At 37.1% G+C, this 26,813-nt stretch overlaps 1 protein-coding gene and 1 long non-coding RNA gene across 2 annotated transcripts in view; both read right to left on the bottom strand.

The window, feature by feature from the left end:
- Positions 1-5,683: 5,683 nt before the first annotated feature.
- Positions 5,684-26,813, bottom strand: part of Ywhaq (tyrosine 3-monooxygenase/tryptophan 5-monooxygenase activation protein theta) — a 32,150-nt gene continuing 11,020 nt past the window's right edge. The window contains exons 3-6 of the mRNA XM_078029703.1: positions 11,524-11,647; positions 8,309-8,472; positions 7,415-7,510; positions 5,684-6,426 (exon numbers count right to left, since the gene is read on the bottom strand). Of these exons, the coding sequence (XP_077885829.1) occupies positions 6,367-6,426; positions 7,415-7,510; positions 8,309-8,472; positions 11,524-11,647 (444 nt within the window). The 3' untranslated portion in view covers positions 5,684-6,366. The remainder of the gene's footprint in view (positions 6,427-7,414; positions 7,511-8,308; positions 8,473-11,523; positions 11,648-26,813) is intronic.
- LOC144369470 (uncharacterized) lies at positions 12,189-22,346 on the bottom strand. The gene is made up of 2 exons (XR_013429283.1): positions 19,320-22,346; positions 12,189-14,624 (listed from the first exon to the last, which is right to left on the bottom strand). It is a non-coding gene; the product is annotated as an uncharacterized LOC144369470 (long non-coding RNA).

Genomic DNA, 26,813 nt, shown 5'->3' with positions numbered 1-26,813 from the left:
TTTGCCAGGTGCAATGGCAAATGCCTGTAATTCCAGCAACTCAGGAGGCTGAGGCAGGAGGATTGCAAGTTCGTAGCTAGCTTCAGCAATTTAGCAAGGTCCTAAGCAACTTAGGGAAACTGTGGCCAGGGATGTGACTCAGTGATTAAGTGTGTCCTGATTTCTATCCCCAGTACAAAAACAAAAAAACCACAATTCTTTTAACTCAAGGATCTTGTAAGATCCTTGGCATCTCACACAGCATGAAATCTACCTGGTCAGGGTTGTAATAAAACGAGTTTTACTTTAATAAAAAACATTAAACATGGGCAATAACTAAAGGACCAACCTAGTTAACATGAGCGATTGTGCTCCATGTAGTTTCAGGTAGCAAAAGGCCCTCTCTGAGTATGAAGAAGGCACAGATTTTAACGAGTGATTGGGCTGAAGCCCAGAAATTCAAATTTAGATAATTTGGGTCCTACCTTAGACTTACTGAATCAAAAACTTGGGGTGTATGTGTAGGTTGGGGGAAAAGAGGTGTCAGCAAATCCTTAAGGTGACAAGTTAACTTTTTTTGGTAGTGGTACTAGGGATTAAACCCTTGGATGCCCGACCACCAAACTATGTCACCTGTCCTTTTTATTTTTTACTGAGACAGGGTCTTGCTAAATTACTGAGGCTGTCTGGCCTCGAACTGGCCATCCTCCTACCTCAGCTTCCTAAATTGCTGGGATTACAAGAATGTGCCACTGCACCTGGCCAGCAATAATAAACTCTTGACCAAAAAGAAATATGCATTTCCTCTTGGTACTGGTTCTCTGGGTCCTGATTTTCCTTCACTTATTTCACAGAATGACTTTTCCCCACTGTATTCCATCAGAAAATGCTAATTAGCAGCAAAATCATTGCTTAATTTTAACTTTGCATTCCCAAGTTACACTGTCATTTTCTTTTTGTGTCTATGTCCTTGAAAAAACTAGGGCAATAGGCCTGCTCAGTGTGGTTGCTTTTCTTATCCACAAGATCAGTTCCACTTTATCAGAACTTTCCAGCTCCAAAATTAGGCTGTCCTGCTACTCACTTCTTTCCCACTGGAGTATTTCACTTTATATATGTATATATCCACAACTCTATACCTGGCTCACAGGTGGGGATAGGTTGTGTACCTGAGAACACTGAAAGATTAAGGCCACAGCTATGGCAGTGAAGCTGAAAGTTCATATACCTAGTACGTCACTGACAACCAACAGGCATCCAATGTATTTAACAAAGCTGTGAAGATGCTTGAAAAGAGTGCCTATTAAGGAATGAGGACGCCACCCCAAGATTGCAGAGGTAGCCTATTGTGGAAGCTTGGTATAGAACGCTGGCCAACATACCCTTCAGCACCCTGAAGAACTGAGCATGTACACAAAGGCCTTTGAAGTAGAGCACACAATACAAGTTCAATGAATTACACTGGCCAATAAATTATTTCATGATTTTCTGAAAATCATTAGAGCTTACACCCTTAAAAAACACCAGAAAAGAAACTGAGGCCAGAAAGGCACCTGAGGTTTCAAGCACATTTATGTTGTCCAAATTTAAGTGTTTGTGTGTCCCACTGTACTCTAGTGAGAATACAAACACGTGAGGAAGACAGGAACATACTGGGAGAACATCTTTTCTTAAAATTTTCTTTAGTTGTAGATGGACACAATATCTTTAATTTTATATGATGCTGAGGATGGAACCCAGTGTCTCACATGTGCGAGGCAGGTACTCTACCACTGAGCTACAGCCCCAGCCCCTGTGAGAACATCTTTGATGACAAATCAGAGAATGGAGTTAGGCAGCTGCACACCAAAAAATACCAGGAATTGCCAGCAATCCACCAGCAGTTACGGAAAGACAAGGATTCCCTACAAATTCCAGAGGCAACAAGGCCCTACTGACACCTTGAGACTTCTGGTCTCCCCACCTCTAAGACAATATATTTCCATTGTTTTAAAGCACCCAGTTCGTGGTACTCTGCCTAGGAAGCTGAAGTATTATCTTGACATCAAATCATAATTATCAGATTCAGTGTATTACACACCACTAAGCCAACATACTTATCTTCTGCTTAAAAGGTTCTCCAAAATACAGCTCCATGAGTGACAAAACAACCAACCAGAGAAATTTGAACTGAAGACTTCATCTTTCAAATCTAAGTAACACAAAGTAAAATAACTTTCATTGAAAAATTCTTTCAACTTAGCCAGTGGAGAACTGACTTTTGAGTCATTTGCTTCTGGTACTCTTGTAAGTTTTCAGGTGGAACATTACCTAGTTGCTGGGACCTTAGGAAAGTATGTTGGTCTCCTTGGACTTGCTTTCATAATTGGAAGAGTCAGGACCCACATGTACTAATATTCTCTTGAGTTTCTTTTTTTTTTTTAAAAGAGAGAGTGAGAGAGGAGAGAGAGAATTTTTAATATTTATTTTTCAGTTCTCGGCAGACACAACATCTTTGTTGGTATGTGGTGCTGAGGATCGAACCCGGGTCGCATGCATGCCAGGCGAGCGCGCTACTGCTTGAGCCACATCCCCAGCCCTCTTGAGTTTCTTTTGAGATTTCCCCGAAGGAAAAAAACTGACAAAGGAAAAAAGACAAAAACCACCTCCAAATGATAGAAATGAAAAACAAAGGATAAATAATCAAATTTTATGCCTTAATAAGGAAGTTAAGGCACCACACAGGAAATAGTGACATAAAAACTTGATGTGGTGTCAAATTCAATCTCTAGGCTTGTCCCTTCTCTCTCTCACACACACACACATTGTACAAATTTATTATTTTTGATGAGACATACTACTACCAGTTGAGGGCTCTTTAGAGGATTAAGTATGAATATACACAACCAGGCACCAGAATGAATTCAATCAATGTTGGTTCCCTACACCTAAAATAAAAGGGCTGGACCATTTACATACATGTTCAAGGTGCTATAATCTTGAGGTAGGGCAGTCTCCAGGTTTTCCCCCTGGGTACTTATTATCTAGCATTAGTACTCTGAAGTCATGGTGATTTTAAAGTGGTTAAATAGTAAATGTAAGTTTCTTCCAAACTGGATTTTATCTATCTTCACACCTTCAGGACTACCTTCTTAAGCACCTACTGAATAGAACAAAAATGGTTATTGCAGTAAATAGCTTACATTTAATTGTAATATGCTCAATAGTAATACACATAATACCTACAAATTCTCCTTTAGCAAATAATATTAATTCCAGAGAAGACAGAGTTGCTCAAATGCACGTTACTCATGGGAAGACGACACACATGGCAGAACACACAAAATAACTGCCTTCTGAGTTGAAAATGAAAACCTTGCTACATCACAGAATGAAGTATTAGTTTAGAAATATACCAGAAGAGATGAAAACAACAGTACAGTCTATAATCCCAGTGACCTGGGAAGCTGAGGCTGGAGGATAAGTTTGAGGTCAGAATCAGTAACTCAGAAAGATCTGTCTCGGAATAGAAAATAAATGGCTGGGGATGTAACTCAGTGGTTAAGTGCCCTTGGGTTCAGTCCCCAGTGTCCCCCCAATTTGTTTGTATCTCAAATGATACATACAATCAGAACAAGAAATTTTGGGGGGAAAATGTGCCTATAAGAGGCCCTTCTAGTAGTTTGGAAAAAATGGCTCAACTCCTTAGAAACCAGGCAATTTTAAGATAAGCAACTAAAATTCTCATCTTCTCCAAATTTTATACTTCAATTAGAATTCTTTTCATTTTTTGTTCTGAGGATTGAACCCAGGGGGTGTGTCACCACCGAGCTACATCTGTAGTCTGTATTATTTTTGAGATAGGGTCTTGCTAGGTTGTTGAGGCTTGTCTTGAACTTGCAATTCTCTTGCCTCAGCTTCCTGAGTCTCTGGGATCATGGGTGGACACTATCCTGCCTAGAGAATTCTTACACATTTTTAACGGCCTTTCTAATATTTCTCACTACAAAAAAAAAAAAAAAAAAAAGACAGATCTTTACTGATTAAGGGTCTCACCAAGTTGCCCAGGGCCTCACTAAATTGCTGAGGCTGGTCTTGAACTTTCAATCCTCCTGCTCCAACCTCCCGAGCCCTGGGATTACAGGTATACACTTCTGCACTTGGCTAAAGGATTCTTAAATGCATATTAATAAATGAAAACAGTCACTCCGAAAATGATAAATATCTTGTTATTCCACTATTTGTTGTTCTGAAAAAGGTAAAACTAGAGAAACAGTAAGAAAGATCATATGGTTATAACAAATTAAAAGTTAAAAAAAAAATATATCAGTGGTTACTACGGGGGACCTCACTCCAGATTACTTATCTCTTTCCCCTGAGGAAAGGTGTCCTCTTCCTACAGAGTTCTTGGTGGTAGTATATAGGTATACTCTTTTTCTAGTGCAAAGGAGGCCCACAAGGCAGAGGGACCAAGGAGAAACCAGAGACAGGCCAGTTTTAAAATAGTCCTACAGCAAGAAGGAGCTGCTTGGCAAGTCACCGCCTAGTGCTTTACTCACCACTTCACTTGCCACTTTGTGTTTAGGACAGTCTCCCAACTCCTAAGTGTTCTTCCCATCTTCTTATTTAAAAGTAGTAACATCATACTGACTTAAATTGGGGGGAAACCAAGTACTATTAACCTTTTTTTGAGATGCTGGGAATCATACCCATGGCCTTTTGGATGCTGAGCAAATGCCCTACCACCAAGCTATTCTTCCAACCCAACCACACTTAAATGGGTACTACCCAAATGCTGTTGAATTCTGCCTTTCATTTCCCCTCACAAAAAAAAAAAAAAAAAAAAAGTGTAAATAAAGTCTCACTTCATAATCAAATTTTAGGAAATAAAGGACAAATTCTACAGTATTAACTTTTTAGATTATTTTCTGACTTAAAAATGTCAGTTCTCAAACCAATAAAGACAAGGTTAGTAATCAAAGTTTACAAAAATATTTCTGAAAAACTAAACAAGGTACTCTTTACCTCTTAAAATATCTGAAGCACAATTCTAACACCATCCAAGGTACTCACAATCAAATAATTAGCTTTTCTAGTTTTAAAATGTCCACTTTATTCCATAACACTTAGCCAGATATCATTTACATCTGAGGAAGAGAAGGACCATGAGACTGATTTATGGTAAAACACTAAGAAATTGTAGTCCAATTTTACACATTTCCAGGAACCCCCAGACAAGTGTACCACAATGCAGAAATATGGGTATCACTACTACATTTTACATGAGATTAAAGGGAAGTATCAATCAACTTCAGAAAGTAGTAAATTCACCTGTCCCTTAAAATATGGGTAATGCAATTGTTACAAAGTCATAGTAAATGGTTTTATAAAATGTAATTTTATTTTATGTTACTCTGCTGTTACATAGGGCATAACATTTTCACAAGGCTTTTTTGGGACTACAGTCAATGATTAGAAACACACAATAGTGGTCCAACTCTCTAAAGAACAATCACAAGACAAACTGGACACCCTCTCACATGTGCACAAATCTGCATGGAAAAGTACTAAAGTTTTAGACTTGGACTTGTGTACTTTTATTTCCCCTTTCTAGTGTATTAAGAAATGACATGCACTTTTAATTTGCCAAAAGCAATGCTTGTATTCTGGCAGCAACATGCTACTTCTATTACATAGTAAAGTGAATACCAGAACTACAAAGGCAGGAGGTGTAAGTGAATTTTTATTGGGAAGGGAAGTTGTCAACTTAAACAGCAGCAAATGATGAGTGAATAAGGAAACTCCCTGTGATCACAGATGGACATGACCTCCACAACATGGGATATAGGAGGCATTTCAATTTGTGAACCCCCCCCCAAGCCAGGAAATGTCAAGTGCTCTCCCATTCCATCTAATACTTCTGGATTCCCACTAAAAAGGAATACAGTAAGAGTATAGAAAGGTTGCTTACTGAAAGGAAACCCTCAAAGAAGAATAAAGAAGGGAATGTAGAAAGTAAGAAGTCATGTAGAACACTCTTTAAAATTGCAATTAACTACATTTTCTTATCTTCACAGTAATACAAAACACAGTCACTTGTAGAACTGGTTCAGATTACTTAAATATCAGATACATTTTCAGTCCTCTACTAAGTGTTTGGAATTACTTATGTTTATATGAAATGAAGCTATTAATACTTTTCTACAGCAGTAACTGCACACCAGGAAGGCCAAGACAAACACAAATCAAGGAATGGAGTTTTCCCAAAGCTGCAGTGTGAAAAGACTATAAACAGTTGATTCCATACACATGAATGGGTTTCTTTGCTATAGGAAATCCAAGTGGAATAAGGAATGGAGATGTGTAAAAAGGTTTCTTGAGGGAAGAAGGATGACACCCTGTTTGCATTTAGTTTTCAGCCCCTTCTGCTGCATCACATTCTTCTCCTGCACTGTCTGATGTCCATAACTAGAAAAAAATTAAAAAAAAAAAAGTTATATTAGGTTACTATTTCCAGATCAGACAATCTGTCAAGTCCTACTGCTACATCAAAGTGTAATTTTTCTTTTTTGGGGAGGTGGGGGTGGAGGACTGGAGACTGAACACAGGGTGCTTAACCACCATGTCATATCCCAGCCCTTTTGATTTTTTTCAGGCAGGATCTTGTTAAGTTGCTTAAGAGCCTTACTAGCAAATGTCTATCGTGTGCAAAGTCCTGAGTTCTATGCCAAGTTATGTGAAACAAACCAACCAAAAAAACCAACAGGGGGAAAAAAAGATCACAAAGTACTATTTTCTAAGGATCTTTCTAGTTTTAGGATAAAAAGATGAAGTGAAAACTTGTTAACTAATACTGATTATAATCATTTCAAAAAAAATGGGTAATTTTTTAGTACAGGGATTGAAACTTGGAGTGTTCCACTACTGAGCTACATCCCCCTTTTTGTTTTCGAGACAGGCAGAGTCTAAGTAAGTTGCTGAGGCTGGCCTTGAACTTGCAATCCCCCTGCCTCAGCCTCCAAGGATTATAAGTGTGTGCCACCATGCCTTTTAATAGAACACGGTGTTTCACTGGATCTTAGGAAAGCTTCTACAACTATATAGTCCCTAATAAGCTATTGCAAATTTACCCAAATAAAGGGAATACTATGTGCTGGGGTTATAGCTCACATGCACAAGGCCCATGGTTTGATCCTTAGCACCACAAATAAATAATTAAACAGGATACTACAACTATATAACCCTATGCTAACATAATCAACACCTTCAACCCACAGACTAGCATTATGTTAATACCAAATTCCTTTGTTCTTAGTACCTTCTCAGGAATGTCTGATAAAATGCCTATTCACTAGGGAAACCTGCCTACGAATTCTACTTATGTATTAACTGTCCATTTTCTGAGAGAATAAACTACTTTTGTTCCTGAAAGGAAATAAAAGAGTGAATAACTCACTGTTAAGTTGTCTCTAAGCAACTGCATGATGAGGGTGCTGTCCTTATATGAGTCTTCATTCAGTGTATCAAGTTCTGCAATGGCCTCATCAAAAGCCTGATAAATATTAATATCCATGGTAAGCGATTGATAGAAACTGGTTAGTTTACCATTTTTATAATATATGCGAACATCAATGTTATATTCTACTATCAGTTAACAACAAACTCAATGGCATCATTTCCTGAGATTCACAGTTTAAGAACTCGTGCATATAATCTGAAACTTAAAAAGCTATGTCTTAAACACTAAGCATTTCTTGGTTCTTTAATAGGACACACAGTACGGTAACAATGATTAATATAACCTACAAGAACTACTATTTATTTGGAAAAGCCTCTTGCCCTGGCAGGCAATACTTCCCAAACCTTGTTTCCTGTCTAAAGTAATTCACACTTCTTTGACTACTCTGTCCATGCTCTTTAGCCAGATTACTGCTATAATCACTGTTAGAAGAGATTATGGTGTTCAGGGCTAGGGACATGTGGACAAGATGTAATAAAAAGGAATATATCCACATAAATACTGAAGAAATCCTTCCTATCCATCCAAGTGAAATACCTAGAAATTAACTTTTTTTGGGGGGCAGGGGCAGGTGGTGGTACCAGGGATTGAACTCAGGGGCACTCAACCACTGAGCCACATCCCCAGCCCTATTTTGTATTTTATTTAGAGACAGGGTCCCAATGAGTTGCTAAGTGCCTTGCCGTTGCTGAGGCTGGTTTTGAACTCACGATCCTCCTGTCTCTCGTGAGCCACTGGGATTACGGGCTGGCATGTGCCCAGCTGAAATTAACAAACTTGATATCTAAAACAACCTTAGAAAAAGAGGACATTTCCTGGAAAACATCTTACCGTTTTAGCCAGTGTGCAGGCAAGCTCTGGGTTATTAAGGATCTCATAGTAAAATACAGAAAAGTTAAGAGCCAGCCCCAGGCGGATTGGATGTGTGGGTTGCATCTCTTTCTTGCTTATATCAAATGCCTCTTGGTAAGCTCCTTGGGAATTATCTATCGTTTCTGAGAAGAAAAGAAAAAACACTATACCCAAAATATCCAATATATAGCACATTAACTTTAACACATGCTACTAGCGTTTGGTAGAATGAGACTTTTCTCTGTAGCATTTTTTAAACCACTGCATACTAGTACTAGATATTTAAAAATTAATTGATAATGCAAGAAAGTGGGGCACAGCCATTATATGAAACTTTTTTGTTTTAAACTGTGCTGGTATTACTTAATCACTTGGTCACTCAACTGTCTTTATACTGCTGCTTGCTTACAGCTAATTTATAAAAATGCTTGAGATAGTATATCACATTTTCCCATCTCTGAGACTAAGATGTTTTCCCTTTTAGTACTAGGGATTGAACCCAGGGGCACTTAAACATCGAGCCACATCCCAGCCCCCTTATTTATTTATTTTTTATAGTTGTAGATAGATAGCATACCTTTATTTGCTTAGGTTTTTTTATGTAGTGCTAGAAATTCAAACCCAGAGCCTCACACATGCTAGGCAAGCACTCTGCCACTGAGCTATAGCCCCAACCCCAGCCCCATCCCTTTTAAATATTTTATTTAGCAACAGGATCTGGCTGAAGTTGCTTAGAGCCTTGCTGATTTGCTGTGTACCACTTTACACAGCCCTCTCCTGAATTATAAGACCAAGCCTATCAATAAAAATAAATCAATGGTGAGAACAAAAAAAATTTTTTTTTGTAGTTGTAAACGAACAGAATGCTTTTATTTTATTCCATAATTTTCATACGGTGCTGAGAATTGAACCCAGTGCTTCACGCATGCCAGGCAAGCGCTCTGCTACAGAGCCCTAGCCCCAGCCCCAACCCCACAATTTTTTTTGACTGGAATGCTACCTCCCTAAATAATGAGAACACTTTACAAATACCTTACCACCAAAATCTCCAGATTTTGTGCCTTTATAATCATTGTTTTGAAAAGGCGCCCACATGAGCCTTAAAGACTAACATAACACAAATTAAGCTATTGCTGAATGTGTGTATTTTCCTTCTTCTGAAATAGCCTATTATTGACCTAATTACGGCTGGAATAGCCCTCATGTAGTGAGAAGGGCATGCTGTCAGGCACATGAGAAAGCCCAACACAGGAGAATAGTAGTAATATAAGGACAGCCCACTTACAAATCCAGATGAACAGAATGCATGTGAGAACTATGTGTGGGAATCAGGGGTGTCAGTGAGCTACAAGCAGCTAATTCAGATTAAAGCCAGGGATATGTCCCAATCTCCCAAGGACATTCCTTTGACTTGTTATAAATATTTTCATTTCTGTGTCAATGTTTTCAGGTCCAGTTCTGCTTATCTGTGTGGCAAGAGAAATTATACATCAGCACAAAGTGTTAGCTTAGTAGACAGATTTTACTACAGAAAAGTATAACTATTTTTTCTTTATATCTTCAATTACACTGATACTTAGGATGGCAGAATTCTCGTTTTCAGTGACTAACTCAGAGATCAGAGTATAGGAGTACATCTTTTTGGATGAGGCAACATTAAGAAAAAAACAAGCTTATTGTAAAAAACTAGGAATTCCGTGATATTTCTCTACCTTCAACTTTACAATTTTGTCAGCAGGTCCATATATAAAATTCAGTAGGGTTTATTATAATACTCGCTAATAATACTCCAGAAGACTGAGTTCACTGCAAATAGGTTTACTTTTCCACAATTAAAAGAGGGAGACTGATTATTACTTTTTCCCATCATTTTTTAAATGATACTCTAAAATACAAAATAGGGCTGGGGATGTGGCTCAGTGGTCGAGTGCCTCTGTGTTCAATCCCCAGTACCCTCACCAAAGGTATTTAGTATTCTATTTTTATGACAATTCTTCCAGTCAACACAGTTCCTATGTATTCAAATAAAACCTAGACATAAGGGTCATTTAAAATTACTGTTAAGTTGGAACAAATCATACACCAACAATAGACTCATCTTACCTATCTTCAGAAATCTGATTAGCAATGTTGTGATCCTTTAAAGTTGGTAATATGTGGGAGACTAACCTTGCACTTGACTGAGTCACAGAAATATGGCAGAACTTTCCCCACCCTTCTTGGGTTTGAGGGTCGAGGGTTGGTGTCTCGTGCATGGGTCTGTCTTGCTATAGCCCGCCCCATGAGTGGAGCTATGCTCACCTGTTCCTTTGTAATATAACCCCTTGCCCTGTTTAGGATAGAATCTTCCATGGAAATGCCGTGTGTGTGTGTGTGTGTGTGTGTGTGTGTGTGTGTGTGTGTCCCCTTCTCTTACTGTGTCCTTGAGTATGGCCTACCCAGATGCCAATCAACCTGCTGACAGTGGACACATGAAGAAGACTCAGTCCCCTGAAACCCCCTTGCCTCATTAGAATAGCTTCTCCTCAATAAAAGGGGTCAGTGCGTGCTCTCGCTCTCTCTCTTCCTGCGGACCTTAAGATCAGAGGAGCCATCACTGCGACCCCAAACAAAAAGGTACTTAGCCCAGTGCAACTGGAATAACCCTTGAGCCTTTTATCCTGAACAGAAACCTGACAGTAGTAGTATACTAAACTAATGACAAAGGAAAATAACATACTGTTTCTATGTTCTACATGTAATTTCCACTGAAACACAGAATCACCCAGAGCTAAAAATATTAAGAGATTGAGCCTGTTATTAATATCAGATTAGAATTAGAATTCACATGTGTTTAAATTTTTAAAGGACACATTAAATTAATGACTACATTTTTTTCTTCTCTTTATTTGGGACTAGGGATTAAACACAGGGTACTTTTACTTCTGAGCTACTTCCTCAGTTCTTTTTTATATTCTATTTTGAGAGAGGGTCTTACTAATTGCTGAAGCTGGCCTCTAATTTGTGATCCTTCTTCCCTAGCCTCCCAAATCATGTGCTCCAAATAAGGCAATATTCACTTTCATGACATACAAGTTGCACAATTTTCTTTTAAATTATAAAGGGCCTGGAGACATAGACTATCATTATAAGTGTCATCTTCTCCCCGACTCCCTTTTATACATTGACTTTACATGTATGTCAAATATACTTACGTTTCCGATCATCACCACAGGCAACTTCAGCAAGGTACCGGAAGTAATCTCCTTTCATTTTCAGATAGAAGACCTTACTCTCTGGATTAGTTGCATTGGCTATTAAATACTTATCCAACAATTCCTGAAAGAAATAAGATAAAACAGTAAACACTAGTAAAAACTATTTAATTACAGACAAGAACTTGTAATATAATGATATGCTTCTGCCTATCATGCATTTGAACTGCCTATTATCAATATAACATTATATCATTCTAGCCAGAACTTGAAGCATGTTCTTACAACTGCTTGTTGTAAGCTTTAAATCATGTGGCCTACAGTTTCTAACAGTAAAGCTAAATTACCCCAAACATTATTAAAAACAACCTGCCCTTTTACCCAGCCATTCATGCATCATTTATTGATCCTTGCATACATGCCAGGTATGTATGGCCAGAGTGAATATATACAAGACTGAAGATAAGGTCCCGGCTCCTAAGAAGCTCCCAGCTCCTAAGAAGCTTCCAATCTACATACCAAGTGTTAATAGATATAGAAATGACATGCTATGAAAGCACAGAGATTAAATAGCTGGTTCTGTCAGAGACCCCAGGGGTCAGACAAACTTCCTAGGGGAGAGATACTTGAATATCAAGAAGAGTGAATGAACCAAGAAGAAAACAGGGATTTGTAATCATTTTATTTAGGGAGGGGAAACAAAACATTTAAGACATCAAGTTCCAGGGAGAAGAGTACAATCAGGGAACAAACAAATAAATCATCACAGCCTCAAGCAGCATGTCCAGTACCCTCTACAGACAAGCACCTGTCAAGAATAAGGCAAGCCCAGGAACTGTGTATGAGCTTTAGAAACTTAAATAGCAATTTTATGTCAACTGAATTTGAATTTTTTAAAAAAGCAGCACCAGGGATGACCCAAGTGCTCTATCCCTAAGTTACACCCCAGCTTGATTTTACATATTTCCAAAATTGGGTATTTCTTTTATGCCTGATTTCATATCAAGATACTTGCAACTTGATGGAACGAAAACCAGTGCTGCTCAAACAGAAGTATTTTTACTTCCAAAGATGCCAGGTATGACCAGGAGTATTAAAAAAAAAAAAAAAAAGTCATAAAAAACAAGTATGGTATTTTAAGACTACCGATTTTACTTGATGTTAAGTAATTAAAATCTTTTTTGGCCAGGCACAATGGTACATACTTGTAATCCCCAGTGACAGGGGGACTGAAGCAGCAGGACCACAAGTTCATAGCCAATCTAAGCAACATCGCAAGACTCTGTCTCAAAATAAAAATAAAAGGACCGGGAATGCAGCTCGGTAGTATGGCAACCTTGGATTCAATCCCCAGTACAAAAAAAAAAAAAAAAGGTACTAAAATATTGTGGAATATAGTGAAATTCTCTTAGAAATTTTAAGATCGTAACACCCACTGCATACGTTTGTTTTGGTAATAAATTTTTTCAGATGCCACTAGCTCTGGATTTGGTAATGAGGGAAATGTTACATGTTAAGTGCTCAGGTAACCATGTCACATGTTAAGTGCTCAATAAACGCTGGCTGTTACTGGCCAGTTCTCCTGCCTAGGTACACAGTTTGAGAACTGCTTCAGGCAAAGTTAAACTAGTGAAAAATTCTAAGCAAGAAAATTAAGAATGCACTTTGGAAAAATAGTTACATACTATCAGTTAAGAAAACATAAAAGTACCAACAATGATACGAAGTGGGGAGTTTGTAGAATAACCCAGTAAATCTGCTTCAACTTCAGATAAATTCACTACTGAAGAAAATGCAGACTTTTTATAGATCTAAAAATACAAGTTTAGAAAATGTAGTTCTAATCCAAGAAACCTTGTTTACCTAATTTAAAAATGACCCAACAAGACCAACTACTGCATTTACAAGTTATTTTAATGAAAAGAAACAGAAAAACATAAAACCTTTAAAGTTAAAAAAAAATTGTTATTTTAAATGTTATATTAAAATGGTCAAATCCCCAGCCCCCTGAAGGAATATTTTAAAAGGCCTGAGGCTTTTAAAATAAAATTAGTGAAAAATTATGTAATAAACTCCCAGAAGTTCATATATTATGAAAGTGGCAAGTATGAAAACCATGGCTGAAGCTGGAAAGTCGTTGGGCCAGGAGTGTGGCAAAAGGCCCAAAGGGCCACACCCAAGGTACAAACAAGCGCTGCTCCACATCATCACACTCAGAAGGGGAAAAGGAATCATGGGATTCTTTTTAAGAATTTCTTCTGTTCAACATTACCAGTACATTTTTAACAGTTATTTAATAAACCCCAAACTCTTCCCCAGAATCTTAGAAAGCCACACTATTTTTTCCCTCTATGTCTTTTAATTTTAAAATTGAAAGTTTAAAATTTTTATGAACTGAATTTAGCATTTTTTTTCTTAAAGGAGGGAGGCAATAGTGACAGCCATTTAAAAAAGTTCTAAATCTCAAACTGAGTCTTTTTAAAACATTTTTTTTTGGGGGGGGGGTACAGGTGAGTGAACCCAGAGGTGCTTAACTACTGAGCTTTTTAAAAAGTACCCCAGTACTTTTTTTTTTGAAACAAAGTCACACTACGTTACTCATGGCCTCACTAAGTTGCTGAGGCTGCCTTTGAACTTGTGATCCTCCTGCCTCAGCCTCCTGAATCACTGGGATTATAAGCATGAGCCACCACTGCTGGCTTCTTCTTTTTAAATAAGGAAAAAAAAAAAAAAAGTCAAGTCTGACTAAATAGAGGGCTTGGGGTAAGAAGCAGAGATGAGAGAAATTTCCATTCTAGCACTAGTCTCTCCTGAGTCAGGTGTAGGCTGCTCATGAGGACCTGTTGACATGGACTATATTACAATTACAAGCAAACTTGCCTTCTGAGGATTCAGTTAGCTGCTACTAGTGCATTAGTTAGAACTCAGCCACTTATGAGCTAACTTCTCCTTTCTAAAATTATTAATTTTAACAACTAGTTTGCATATAGCCATTACGTACGATTTACAGTGTTGGGCTTTTATAAAGTGACTTGGACATTACTTCCATCCTGGAGTTTCAGCCAGGTATCATGGGTTCTTTTTCAGATGCCACTAGCTCTCTGTGAAGGAAACAACAGGTACAGAATAATTCTGTCTTCCCATATGATGTGTATTTTAGTCCAATTAAAAGATAATGGAGGGCTGGGGTTGTGGCTCAGTGGTAGAGCACTTGCCTAGCATGTGTGAGGCACTGAGTTCGATTCTCAGCACCACATATAAATAAATGAGTAAAATAAAGGTCTATCAAGATGTAAAAAAAAATGTCCAGAGGATTAAAAAAAAAAAAAAAAAAGTAAGACATTTAAAAAAAAAGATAATGGATGCTGCTTCAGTCTTACCAAAATGACCATGGTTCTATCTAGTTATCCATGGCAATTAATATGAGATGGAATATAGGCTACTAAAACTTGAGGCATACAGCCTGTCCAATTTAATTGGTAGTATTTAAAAAATTATTTTAAAAAACTCAATACAGATCCCCGAGAGGAAAAACAAAAAACAAAAAACAAAAACCCTGCAAATAGATCCAAACTTACAACTGGCTCCCTCAAAATCTTTCCAAATAAGTGTATTAATTAAAGGGCTACAGAGGAGGCTCATAGTAGATTGCTGGCCTATGATGCTCGAAGCTCAGCACTGGGAGAGAAGGGGTACTGCTAAGATGCCAAGAGAGAGAAGTAGTGAATCAATGTTAACATTTATACAGTTAAAAGTTCCTCCATTAATTTTCTGGATACATTATTCTTTTTTTTTTTTTAAAGAGAGAGTGACAGAGGAGAGAGAGAGAGAGAGAGAGAGAGAGAGGGAGAGAATTTTTAATATTTATTTTTTAGTTCTCGGCGGACACAACATCTTTGTTGGTATGTGGTGCTGAGGATCGAACCTGGGCCGCACGCATGCCAGGCGAGCGCGCTACCGCTTGAGCCACATCCCCAGCCCTGGATACATTATTCTTATCAATGAAGTTAGAAATCCCCCTTATAAACTCTTTAATTGGAAAATGTTGTGCTCTTGGGAGCTTTGGAGCAGGATTGAGCTCCTGCCAGTGCTCGGTTGTTACCTGAGGGGCAGAAGGTTCTCCTTTTTGAGAACCTGAGAGAGCATAAAGATCCTATCATTACCCTCAACCACTTTTCTAAAGTAATTTGTTTGTCTTCAGTGATATTCCATAGCACTCAATACTAAATAAACTCACTGATAAGTAATTTCTGATTTACAAACAAAATAAGCTGCTCATCTCTCATTATAGAGCTTTCTCTTTATACTAATCTGATTTAGGAAAAAAAAGTAACCAAAGAAGAGCTTTAAAACAGGAGCAAAACAATCCAAAAGAAACAAATGTTTTAAGGCTTTTCAAATTTCCTATCAGCTTATTAAAGTTCATTAATCTGCAGTATTAATATGTTCAATCTCTAATTTTAGGTCATTATTACAAACAAACAAAAACCTTAAAATGGAGCATAAGGCCAAACTCAAATTAGAGATGTCTGTGTGTTTATGTGTGTGTGGGGATACTACTAGGGACAAAACCCAGAGGTGCTCTCCCACTCAGCCATACCACTTTTCCTGTTGTTGTTTTGAGACCATGTTACTAACTTGCAAAGGCTAATCTCAAGCTTGTGATCCTCCTGTCTTAGCCTCCAGAGTCACTTGGATTACAGATGTGTGCTGGCATACCCAGCTCAAATCTTTAATCAGTAACACAACCCAAGTAGAGCTTTAGAAATTCAATTATCATCTGTGGAAATGACTTGTGTACTGTCATTAGCTCTATGAAATCTTGTGGCAAATTGGTTCCCAAGAATATGTTTTTTTTTTTAACTATGTAATGAGGGTATTATAATCTAAAAGCCTAACTTCAAGCCCCATTCTACCCTGAGTATACCCACTAGGGTTAAATTTCATAAAGGTTTTGCTGCCTTAACCAAGCAAGCAATGAAACACTGACGGTTTGATTCAAGTCATCATTTGTGGAAATGTTTTCTATCATTAATTAAAAATTATTGGGCCAGGCACAGTGCTACATGCCTGTAATCCTAGCAACTTGGAAGGCTGTGAAACTTTTTTAAGAATGCAGTGAAACTTTATCATAGAGATCAAGCAAGCCTTATGACACATCATGCTGTGTGATCAGCCGACAGTTCACTGTGTGACTAGCTGATGGTAAGTAGCATAGCATTCCATTTAGAACTCACCCTCAGCTACAAAATCTAATCAATTTCTTTCCACCTTAAATGCCGTTAAAATTTTTCACTTAGGCTATGCCAAATCCTAAAACCTCTACAAACTAACTTAATGAAGTGGTGGAGCTGGAGAACACTGACTATATGTGCTGGTCTGCCCAGGATCATCTCAGTTTAAGCTGCCATCCCAGTATAATTATTAATACTATTTTTTTTTCATTCCTAGAAGTATCCACTTTTGGAAGATATTATACCACCACCCTGCAGAAGAGATGTAACATATTATGTTCAAAGCCTTCTAGTTTGCTTCCTTCCCCAACCCCATTATTGACCTCAGGGCTTAAAGTATGCTAAGCACCTGTTTTACCACTGACTCACATTCCCTATTTCCAAAGTATTTTTTTCAATACTTACAAGGTAAGGAATTAAATTTATTGCTGCACATTTAACGTTCACATAAAAGACACTTCTTCAGATATGCACTAAAAACCACATGTGATGACATCTAATCGGTAGGACTTTTTAAAACACTAATTACCCTATTTATCAAACAAACAGATGTTAATTAAAATAACCCAACTATAAATATTAACCTCATCATGTCCCAAAATAATCAAAGCAAATTTTGTAATGACACCTTGGACTTACTTTTTTTTTTAATATTTATTTTTAGTTTTCAGTGGACACAATATCTTTATTTTAGTCTTATGTGGTGCTGAGGATCGAACCCAGCTCCCCACGCATGCCAGATGAGTGTACTACTGCTTGAGCCACACCCCCCAGCCCTGGACTTACTTTTTAATAGTGCCTTCCCTTCCCTTACCCATTCATCCCTTCAGATAATACTCCATTTTATAACTAATGTTTAATCTTTTAACTATATTAAAATAAAATTAGTGGATAATAAATATTCTAACATACATTTTATAACATTTGTTAAAAGTCCTAACTAAGGCATAAGAGACAAAGTAATTATAATAAAACAATATGCATTTCAATATGTAAATGTTTATGTATCCACAGTGTAAACATAGCATAGATGGTTGGATGTCTGCCTCTAAAAATCACCAATACAACATTATTTTCAATTACAAATTTACAGTCTGTTCAAATATCACAAACGGCCTATCCACCAGTCAATAACAAGCAAAACAAAGTACAATCTTCTCTTCATTCTTCCACAGTACTTTGCATTTCTGTTTAACTTGGTGTTACTAAAAACCATGAAATAAAACTTAAAAAATAAGCAACCAGGCATACAAAGTTCAGAGGCTAAAGCAGAAGGATCACAAATTTGGGGCCAGCCTCGCAACTTAGCAAAATTTAGTCTCAAAAGAAAAAATAAATAAATAAAAAGGACTGGGGATGTAACTCAATGGTAGAGCATCCTTGGGCTCTATCCTTAGTACTACAAACAAACAAAAAACCACTGGGTAGACTTCCATAATTCAAGATACACATGTAAGTTCCATAGAGAAAGTTACTAAAATCCCCAAAAAAACTTTTTCAGGGGATCATAAAATAAATGAGAAAATCAGAAGACAAATAGAAGTGTTATTTCTCAGGTACTTAAAAAATAAGTGTTAATAAAAAAAGGTATGTTGAAATGATTAAAGAATTCTTTAGAGAGATACATACATACATATATATATATATATATATAAACATTTATGAATTATAACAGATAATGACAAAGACTTCAAAATAACTGGGGTTTGGAGGTAGGGCTAAAAAAACAGAATCCTTAACTATTGAAGCTGGGTAGGGATATATATTATTTTCTTCATTCTTGTAGAAGTTTGAAAATTTTCCTGATTAAAATAAACAGGATTGGGCTGGGATTGTGGCTCAGTGGTAGAGTGCTCACCTACCATGCATGAGGCACTGGATTCGATCCTCTGCACCACATAAAAATAAAATATTATGTCCACCTAAAACTAAAAACTAACTAAATAAATAAAATAATCAGGATTAAAAAAAAAAAAGCCAGGAGGAAAGAATACAAAGAATTAAGAATGGGCTGCTTGGAGGTGAGAGGAGAGAAAGGTTTTGTTTTGTTTTTTTTTTTTTAATAAAAACAAAACAACTGATAGAAAAGACAGTGGAATGGGATGGACATCATTATCCAAAGTACATGTATGGAGACACGAGTGGTATGAATATACTTTGTATACAACAAGAGATATGAAAAGTTGTGCTCTATATGTATAATATGAATTGTAATGCACTACTGCCATATATAACAAATTAGAATAAAAAATTTAACAACAAAAAACAACTAAAGAATTTAGAAATAGATGAAGGGAAAATTAATAATATGGAAGGTACATCTGAAGAAACTACACAGAACCCAGAATAAAGAACTAACGAGACAAAAAAGGTAGAGAAGTTATGACATAAATACAAAGTCTAAAGATAATTTCTAATAGGAATTTCAGGGGAGAATAAAAAGAACGAGGAAGAAATGTTAATCAGAGGTAATGGATAAGACTCTCTGTAATCATATAATCATCTTCAGATTGGTAATGCACACTAAATCTCAATCAAGATAAAATAAAAATAAATTCATACCTAGACCATCATGGTAAAATTGCAGAATGCCAAAGACAAGAAAATTCTTAAAAGCAACCAGAGAAATGACAGGTTACCTATAAAGGAAGAAACAATAACATGACTGACAGTTGATTTTTCATAAAACAATCAAGAATCTTCAAAGTGCTGGGAAAAACAACTGTCAGCTAGAATTCCATAACCAATTAAAGTAGCACATAAAGGCAAAGACACTTCCAGACAAAGACAGATGTTCCCACTCAGGCCATTACTGAAGGAATCTTTTTAGAGTGGGAAGGCAAAGTAATGGCATAAAGGGAAGGTACCAATTGGAATATTAACAGTAACTAAAATACCATGTAACCAAAAATTTCCTAGTCATAATCTTGGAAGAGTTCTCATTCTCTCCCAAACTGAGGAAACACAGAAGTATTACAAAATGTTGAGTGTGATCATTCAAGTTTGCAAAGTAGTAGTACCTTGTGTGTGAAGGATGCATGGCATTAAATCAAAATCAGTGTTGAGGACAGGGTTCCTCAATTCTTTTAAAGGACCAGGTAAATTTTCAAGAGTTTTTTTTTTTTGCCTTAAGACCAACAGACATCTGCCTTTAAGACTATACTTGCTAAAATAGGATAACCAAATTATGATAATTTGCTCCAATAGGAAACGTTTCATTTCTGAAACATTTTAATTGTCCACAATGTATTTTAAGACGACATGCATTCATTGACATGATTTTAACCAACTTACATGTTAGTAACTCACAAATGTTCCTTACTTAGTTGGGCAATTTACTTTTACAGTTCTGTACCTCAGTTTTCTCATTTATACAATAGTTACTGATGGTTCCTACTTCACAGGGTTGTTGTGAAGATTAAATAAATTAATAAACACCACTTGGTTAAAAAAAACCTCAATCATCCTGCACCAACAAAACAGATCTTTTTCTTACACACCAGGATAAGCGCCTCCTATATTTACTGACATCTAGATGGATCACTGGAATTTTAACTACTTATTTTTTGAAAATTACTTTTGTCTTCTTAACATAATCTATCATTGGTTTTCTTCTCCTAGTTATTTTTTTGTCTTAGGAAAAGCACTCAGTAGCCCTAGTAAAAACTTGAGTGTCATTCTACTGTATCTTTTGGCCTCACTCCCCCTTGCCGTCAAATGTTCAAGAGTCACACAAGTCCCAGGAAGTAATTTTCTTTAAGAAGTCAAGACAGCACTTAGAAACCTCAAAGAATCAAAGTACACTGCAGAAATATGTATCCCCCCCCTCTCTTAAATATATACCACAGAGGGAAAAAAACTTAATCTTGCATAGATTTTATTTATACACACATGCATAGTGAGTATGTGTATTTAAATATGCAGTACATGTAACATATATGCGTTAGTAGAGATTAGTAAGAACAAGACTTGACTACAATTTGACAATGTATGAAGTAAATATATTTTAATGACACAGATGAGTTCAAAATACCAATGACCATTCTTCACAGAACTACAAAAATCAATCCCTAAATTTGTTTAGAAAAATAGCCAAGGCAATTGTGAACAAGAAAAGTGTTGTAGGAGGCACCTCAAATTATACTACAGAGCTATAGTAACAAAAATAGCATGGTACTGGTATCAAAATAGACATGAAGTCCAATAGAATAGAAGACAGAGACAAGCCCACATAGTTAAGAGCCATCTGATACTTGACAAAGGCACCAAAAATGTATGTAGGAAGAGCCAGGTACAGTGCCACATGCCTGTAATCTCAGCTGCTCTGGAGGCTGAGATAGGAGGATCAAGAGTTCAAAGCCAGCCTCAGCGATAGTGAGGCACTATGCAACTCAGTGAGACCCTGTCTCTAAATAAAATACAAAATAGGGCTGGGGATGTGGCTCAGTGGTTGAGTGCCCTTGAGCTCAATCCCTAGTACGTAACCCCCCAAAATGTGAAGACAACCTTTCAAACAAATGGCACTGGGAAAACTAGACAAACTGGATATTCATAGGTATAAGAATGAAATGAGATCTCTACTTTTCACCTTGCCTTAAAGTCAAATCCAAATGGATTAGAATTAGGAATTAGGGGGCTGGAGCTGGGGCTCAGTGGTAGAGCCCTTGCCTAGCACATGTGAGGCACTCGGTTTGATCCTCAGAACCACATTAAAAAATAATAATAATAATAATTAGGAATTAGACCAGAAACCATGCAACTATTAGAAGAATACATAGGCTCAACACTCCATCATATGGATGCAGGCACTGAAACAAGACCTCCAGAGCTTAAGAAATAAAAACCAAGAATCAATAAGTGGGATGCCATCAAATTGAAAAACCAATTATTTCCTTTGCTCTGCACAGCAAAGGAAATAATTAAGAGAGTGAAGAGACATCCTACAGAATGGCAAGAAAATCTTGGCCTCTGACAGGGGATTAATATCCAGAATTAGATTTAAAAAAAAAAAAAAACCACACAAAACTCCCAAATAGCCCAATCAACAAATGGTCAAAAGAATTTTTCAAAAGAAATACAAATGGCCAACAAACATATGAAAAAACGTTCAACATCTCTAGTAATCAGAGAAACACAAATCAAAAACCATCTCACTCCAGTTAGAATGGCAATCATCAAGAACACAATAATATCTCAGGTGAGGATGTGGGGGTGGGGTGGTATAATCATACATTGCTGGTGGGACTGCAAATTAGTACTTTGGAAAGCAGTGTGAAGATTCCACAAAAATCCAGGAACAGACATACCATGTGACCCAGAAGTCCCAGTCCTTGGTATTTCTCCCAAAGAACTAAAATCAGCATACTATAGTGATACAGCCATTTCAATATTTACAGCAGCACAATTCATAATAGCCAAATTAGGAAATCGACCCAAATGTCCATCAGTAGGTGAACAGATGGAGAAAATGTTGTATATATACACAATGACATTTTACTCAGCCATAAAGAAGAATGAAATAAAGGCTTTGCTGGTAAATGGTTAAAATCATGTTAAGTGGGGCTGGGGATGTGGCTCAAGCGGTGGCGTGCTTGCGGCCCGGGTTCGATCCTCAGCACCACATACAGACAAAGATGTGTGTCCACCGATAATTGGAAAATAAATATTGAGAAAAAATTCTCTCTCTCAAAAAGAAAGAACTGCTAGGTTTAAAAATAAACAAATAAACTTAAAAAAAATAAAAAAAAATCATGTTAAGTGAAATAAATCAGAGTCAGAAAATCAACAGCCAAACATTTTTTCTCTCATATGTAAAAGTTAGAGCAAAACAAGGGAAAGAAGATGGTGGGGGAGGGAATAGGATATCATAAATATATAGGTAAGATCAGTAGAGTAAAAGAATGAGAAGTAGGGAGGGAAAAAGTGAAAAGGAAAGAAATATAAAATGAATTTAACAAAATAATGTTATAACTTATATATGTACTAAAAAGAATTACACCTTTATGTACATGTAGAAAATATCAAATCAAATTCCTTGCACATATTATATTGTCAAAATGAATCCAAATACTATCAATAGTTATAATGCTCTAATTGAAAAAAAAATGAGTAGATCAGAAAAAACTGAGTCATGGAAATAGAAAAGGGACAGGCACTGTAGGAGAAAGACCCAATACATGGCCTAGGAGAGTATGAATCCTGGTCAATGCACTGACAAATCCACCCCTACTCTAGAGATGTCCGTCATTACACATCTGAGCAGCGATCCGATTGCTCTTGTTATCATGCCACATTCATTAAGCCAACTTTTTGATTATGACTTGATTCCTATTTATCTCCCTCCTGAAAGAAAACACACCAGTCATGCCAACAGAAGTAATGCAATTCTTGTTATTCCTCAATGTAAATAAATAAACTAAGTTTTTGTTTTATACAATCATCACATGAGCAATAATCAATATTGGCTCCACCCTGATTAAAGCTAAAGGCCACACCAAGAATTGCAGCAAACTCAAAAGTGCTAATGTGGGAAATATCACTCTCCATCCACATTTCCAGTTTTTCTGTAGTGTTACATGGCTGAGTATTCTTATATTTTGAAATATATATATACACACTAGATTGCAATATGCCCTGAGCAGAAATAAATTTATTTCCAAACCATTTCTATACTTCTCCTAATTATTCTACTTCCCTCTTATTTTCCAACCACCCAAGCTCATCAGCACTGCCTTGGACTTTTCACTTCGCATTTCACATTCCACCAGCTTTCAAGTCCTACTGATTCTATTTCCCTAAAAATATTTTCCCCCCATCTCTTCAGTGACATTCCTCCTCCCTCACCTTGGCACTGGAGATTGGACCCCAGGGCCTTTTACATATAAAGTATGCACTCTGCCACCGAGTTACACCCTGAGCCTGCATTCCTAGTACTATTATTCAAGTTAATCGTATCATTTCACCTCAACAAATCCAATAACCTAACTGACCTGCCAGGTTTTAGGGCTGACCTTTCTCTAATACATTTTGTACCCTGCAGACAGATTAACCTTAAATTCCATTTGGGGTATATTCATTCCCTACTCAAAAACCCCAAAGTCCTATCAAAGAAAAAACTTCTCATTCAAGTCCTACAGACCCCAACCTAGAGCTTCTAGGTAATGTAAATTGTAAGAGATACTGATTCAATCATCACAGAAACAGGGTGAGAAATGTATTTTCCCCAATGTACTACACAAATATAGTTATTCTATTTGTTACACAAAAGGGGTTATATAAAAGGAATTGGAAAGCATTGTCCTAATTTAATCAACCTTATTTCTATTATTATCATTCCTGTACCAGCAGAAGGAGTATGGAGTAATAAGGTACCTCCCAAATACTGAATTGGCCTCCCCAAAAGCCAAACATATAAGCATTCTTTATGTTGGATACTAGAAATACACAGGTAAAAAGTAAAAAGAAATTTGCTTTTCTTTTTTTGGGGGGGGGGGGATTGAATCCAGGGCCTTATCCATCCGAGGCAAGTATTCTACCAACTGAGTTATATCCCCAGCTCAAAAAGTGAAAAGAAAAAGCAAAATACTGGCAGTATCTCCAGCACTATCCAGAAGAGGATAATTGGGTCTGTGAACAGTCTTCCATAGTGAAACAGTTATACTGACGCTGCATACAGTAGTGCTGGAGTACCCAGCCCTTATGATCATCCAACTACAGCTTCTTATGCTCACCAAGCAATCTTCTGACACTAACTTGGATCTTCCTGCCAATTTCCCTGTAAGTGTTGGGCCCATTAACACATGCCTGTAATTCCAGCAACTGGAAAGGCTGATATAGGAGGACTGCAAATTCAAGGCCATCCTCGATAACAGTAAGACCTTGTCTAAAAATAAAAGATCCTGGATTCAATACCAAGTACTTCAAAGTAAATAAAATAATGCTACAAGCAATAAAACATGTTTAAATAATGACTCACTCTCTGCCTGATTTCTAATCCTTGTAGCTCCCCTCTAGATGTACCAACTGATTTAGAGGTCAAAGGCTAAGGAGACAAATCCTAGACCATAATGTATACTACTATAATAACCTGTCCAGCACCCCTACCCTACAAACACTTCTTCCTTATCCTAATTTAAATGAGGTAATTTCCTAAAAAATATAATCTCCAACTTATATTTATTAAAATTCATGCAACTCTGGAGTATTCATTAATGTAAATATGCTTTTCTGGGAGAAAGCTGAGTAACATCAGTAAAAATCACACTATAAAAAAGGCATTAAAAAATTTTTTTTTGGTGGGTACTAGGGATTGAACCCAGGACCACATGCATACTAAGCAAATGCTCTACCACTGGAGCTACACACTCAGCTCTTTTAATTTTAATTAAAAAAAAAAAAAAATTTTTTTTGGGGGGGGTATTAGGGCTTTAACCCAGGGGTGGATTCACCAATGAGCTACATCCCCAGATCTTTGCCAAATTGCTGAAGCTGGCCTTGAACTTGTATTTCTCCTGCTTCAGTCTCCAGAGTTGCAGGGATTACAGGTGTACACCGTATCATGTCTGGTTTGGGGTCTGATTCTAATAGTACCAAAAAAAGACCCAACATCAGCTAGAATACTTCTTAAAATAATGTCATGAGGCCGAGCATGGTGGCTCACACCTATAATCCCAGCAACTCAGGAGGCTAAGGCAAAAGGATGGATTGCAAGTTCAAGGCCAGCCTCGGCAACTTAAGTGAGGCCCTAAGCAATTTTGAGATCCTGTCTCAAAAATGAAAAGGGCACGGGATGTGGCTCAGTGGTTAAGCTGGGTTCAAGTCCCAGTACCTCCCCAAAAAAGTCATGAATTAATATAAGTTGTCCTGATGTCAAGGAATTTATATACTCTTTAGACCTAAGTGAGTATTTGCCATTTAAGTTACAGTGAAAGCAAAAATAAGCAAAATGGAAATTGTGGGCAAATTTGAGTGAAAACCTATAGGCTAAGAGACAAAGGGAGGAGGAAGAAGGTAAAAAAAAATCCAACATTTTGTATAACAAGAAAGAACTTACTTGTCTGCCCCAAATAAAATTCCTAAATCCTTTTTCCTGGTCCACAAGATCCCTAGCCACCTCTATTCCAAGACACAGACAAAATTTACAATAATGTTGCCATCAGCCTAACATCTGCTACAGTACAATAGTGTCTTATGGAGGACTGGACAGCCTTTTATGAGCTTGGTGCATTCTACTGCCCCCAAACAATTTTATGAACTTTTCTTTAAAACTGTAGAGGAAGGTGATTCAATTATTTTTTTTTAAGTTCCTCAGAGGAATGAATTTCCTTCAGAAAAATTTATTGTGTGGTAACCATTACAAAGAATTTTAAATGGTGCTACAATTTTTAGTGTTGTTTTATTTTTGAAAATGTTAAAAAACCACTAACAAAAAAAGCACACAAGACAAAAATGGTTCAACAGTACTTACAAAAAAGTTCAGGGCTCTTATGGATAATTTGTGACCATCATTCATTCCCTTATTCCTATTTTCTTCATAAATTCTCTAATCATAAATTCTACCACCACAGGAAAAAGTACTATATCTTATCAAAAATATCAGAGGGCTGGTACTCACAACCCTAGTAGGTCCATCAGACTCAACAGATTTGGCAGTTGAATCTGCTGCTCTGATATGCTGATAATGAATTAAAAGGAAACTAGTTGTAATCTGGCTGAAATATTGTTTTATAAACACCTACAAGACCATTCACATTAAAAGCAGAGTTCAGAAACCTGCCTTGAGCAAAAATAAATCACTGCTAGGCAACTTAGCAAGGAAGGCCCTCTGAAGTCCTTCAGGGCAGCAGGCCCTGCCTGCTGAACCTGTCTGGGTGCTCCCCCAGGACCAAGACCTCTTCAGTTCAGCACCTTGATGATGAAGCCCAAGGCAAGAAGCCAGAGCTAGAGCTAAACTCAGATCTTGAGGCCCAGCTGCAGGAACTCAACATCACAGCAGCCAAGGAGAGCTAAGTTGGAGATAGCCAGAAAGATGTAACTTTTGTTCCAGGTCCTCAAATG

The sequence above is a fragment of the Ictidomys tridecemlineatus genome, chromosome 12, assembly GCF_052094955.1.
Source record: "Ictidomys tridecemlineatus isolate mIctTri1 chromosome 12, mIctTri1.hap1, whole genome shotgun sequence".
In the NCBI taxonomy this organism is placed as follows: Eukaryota; Metazoa; Chordata; class Mammalia; order Rodentia; family Sciuridae; genus Ictidomys; species Ictidomys tridecemlineatus.
Note: the sequence above shows the minus strand (reverse complement) of the source record. Positions and strands in the feature narration are given on the sequence as shown.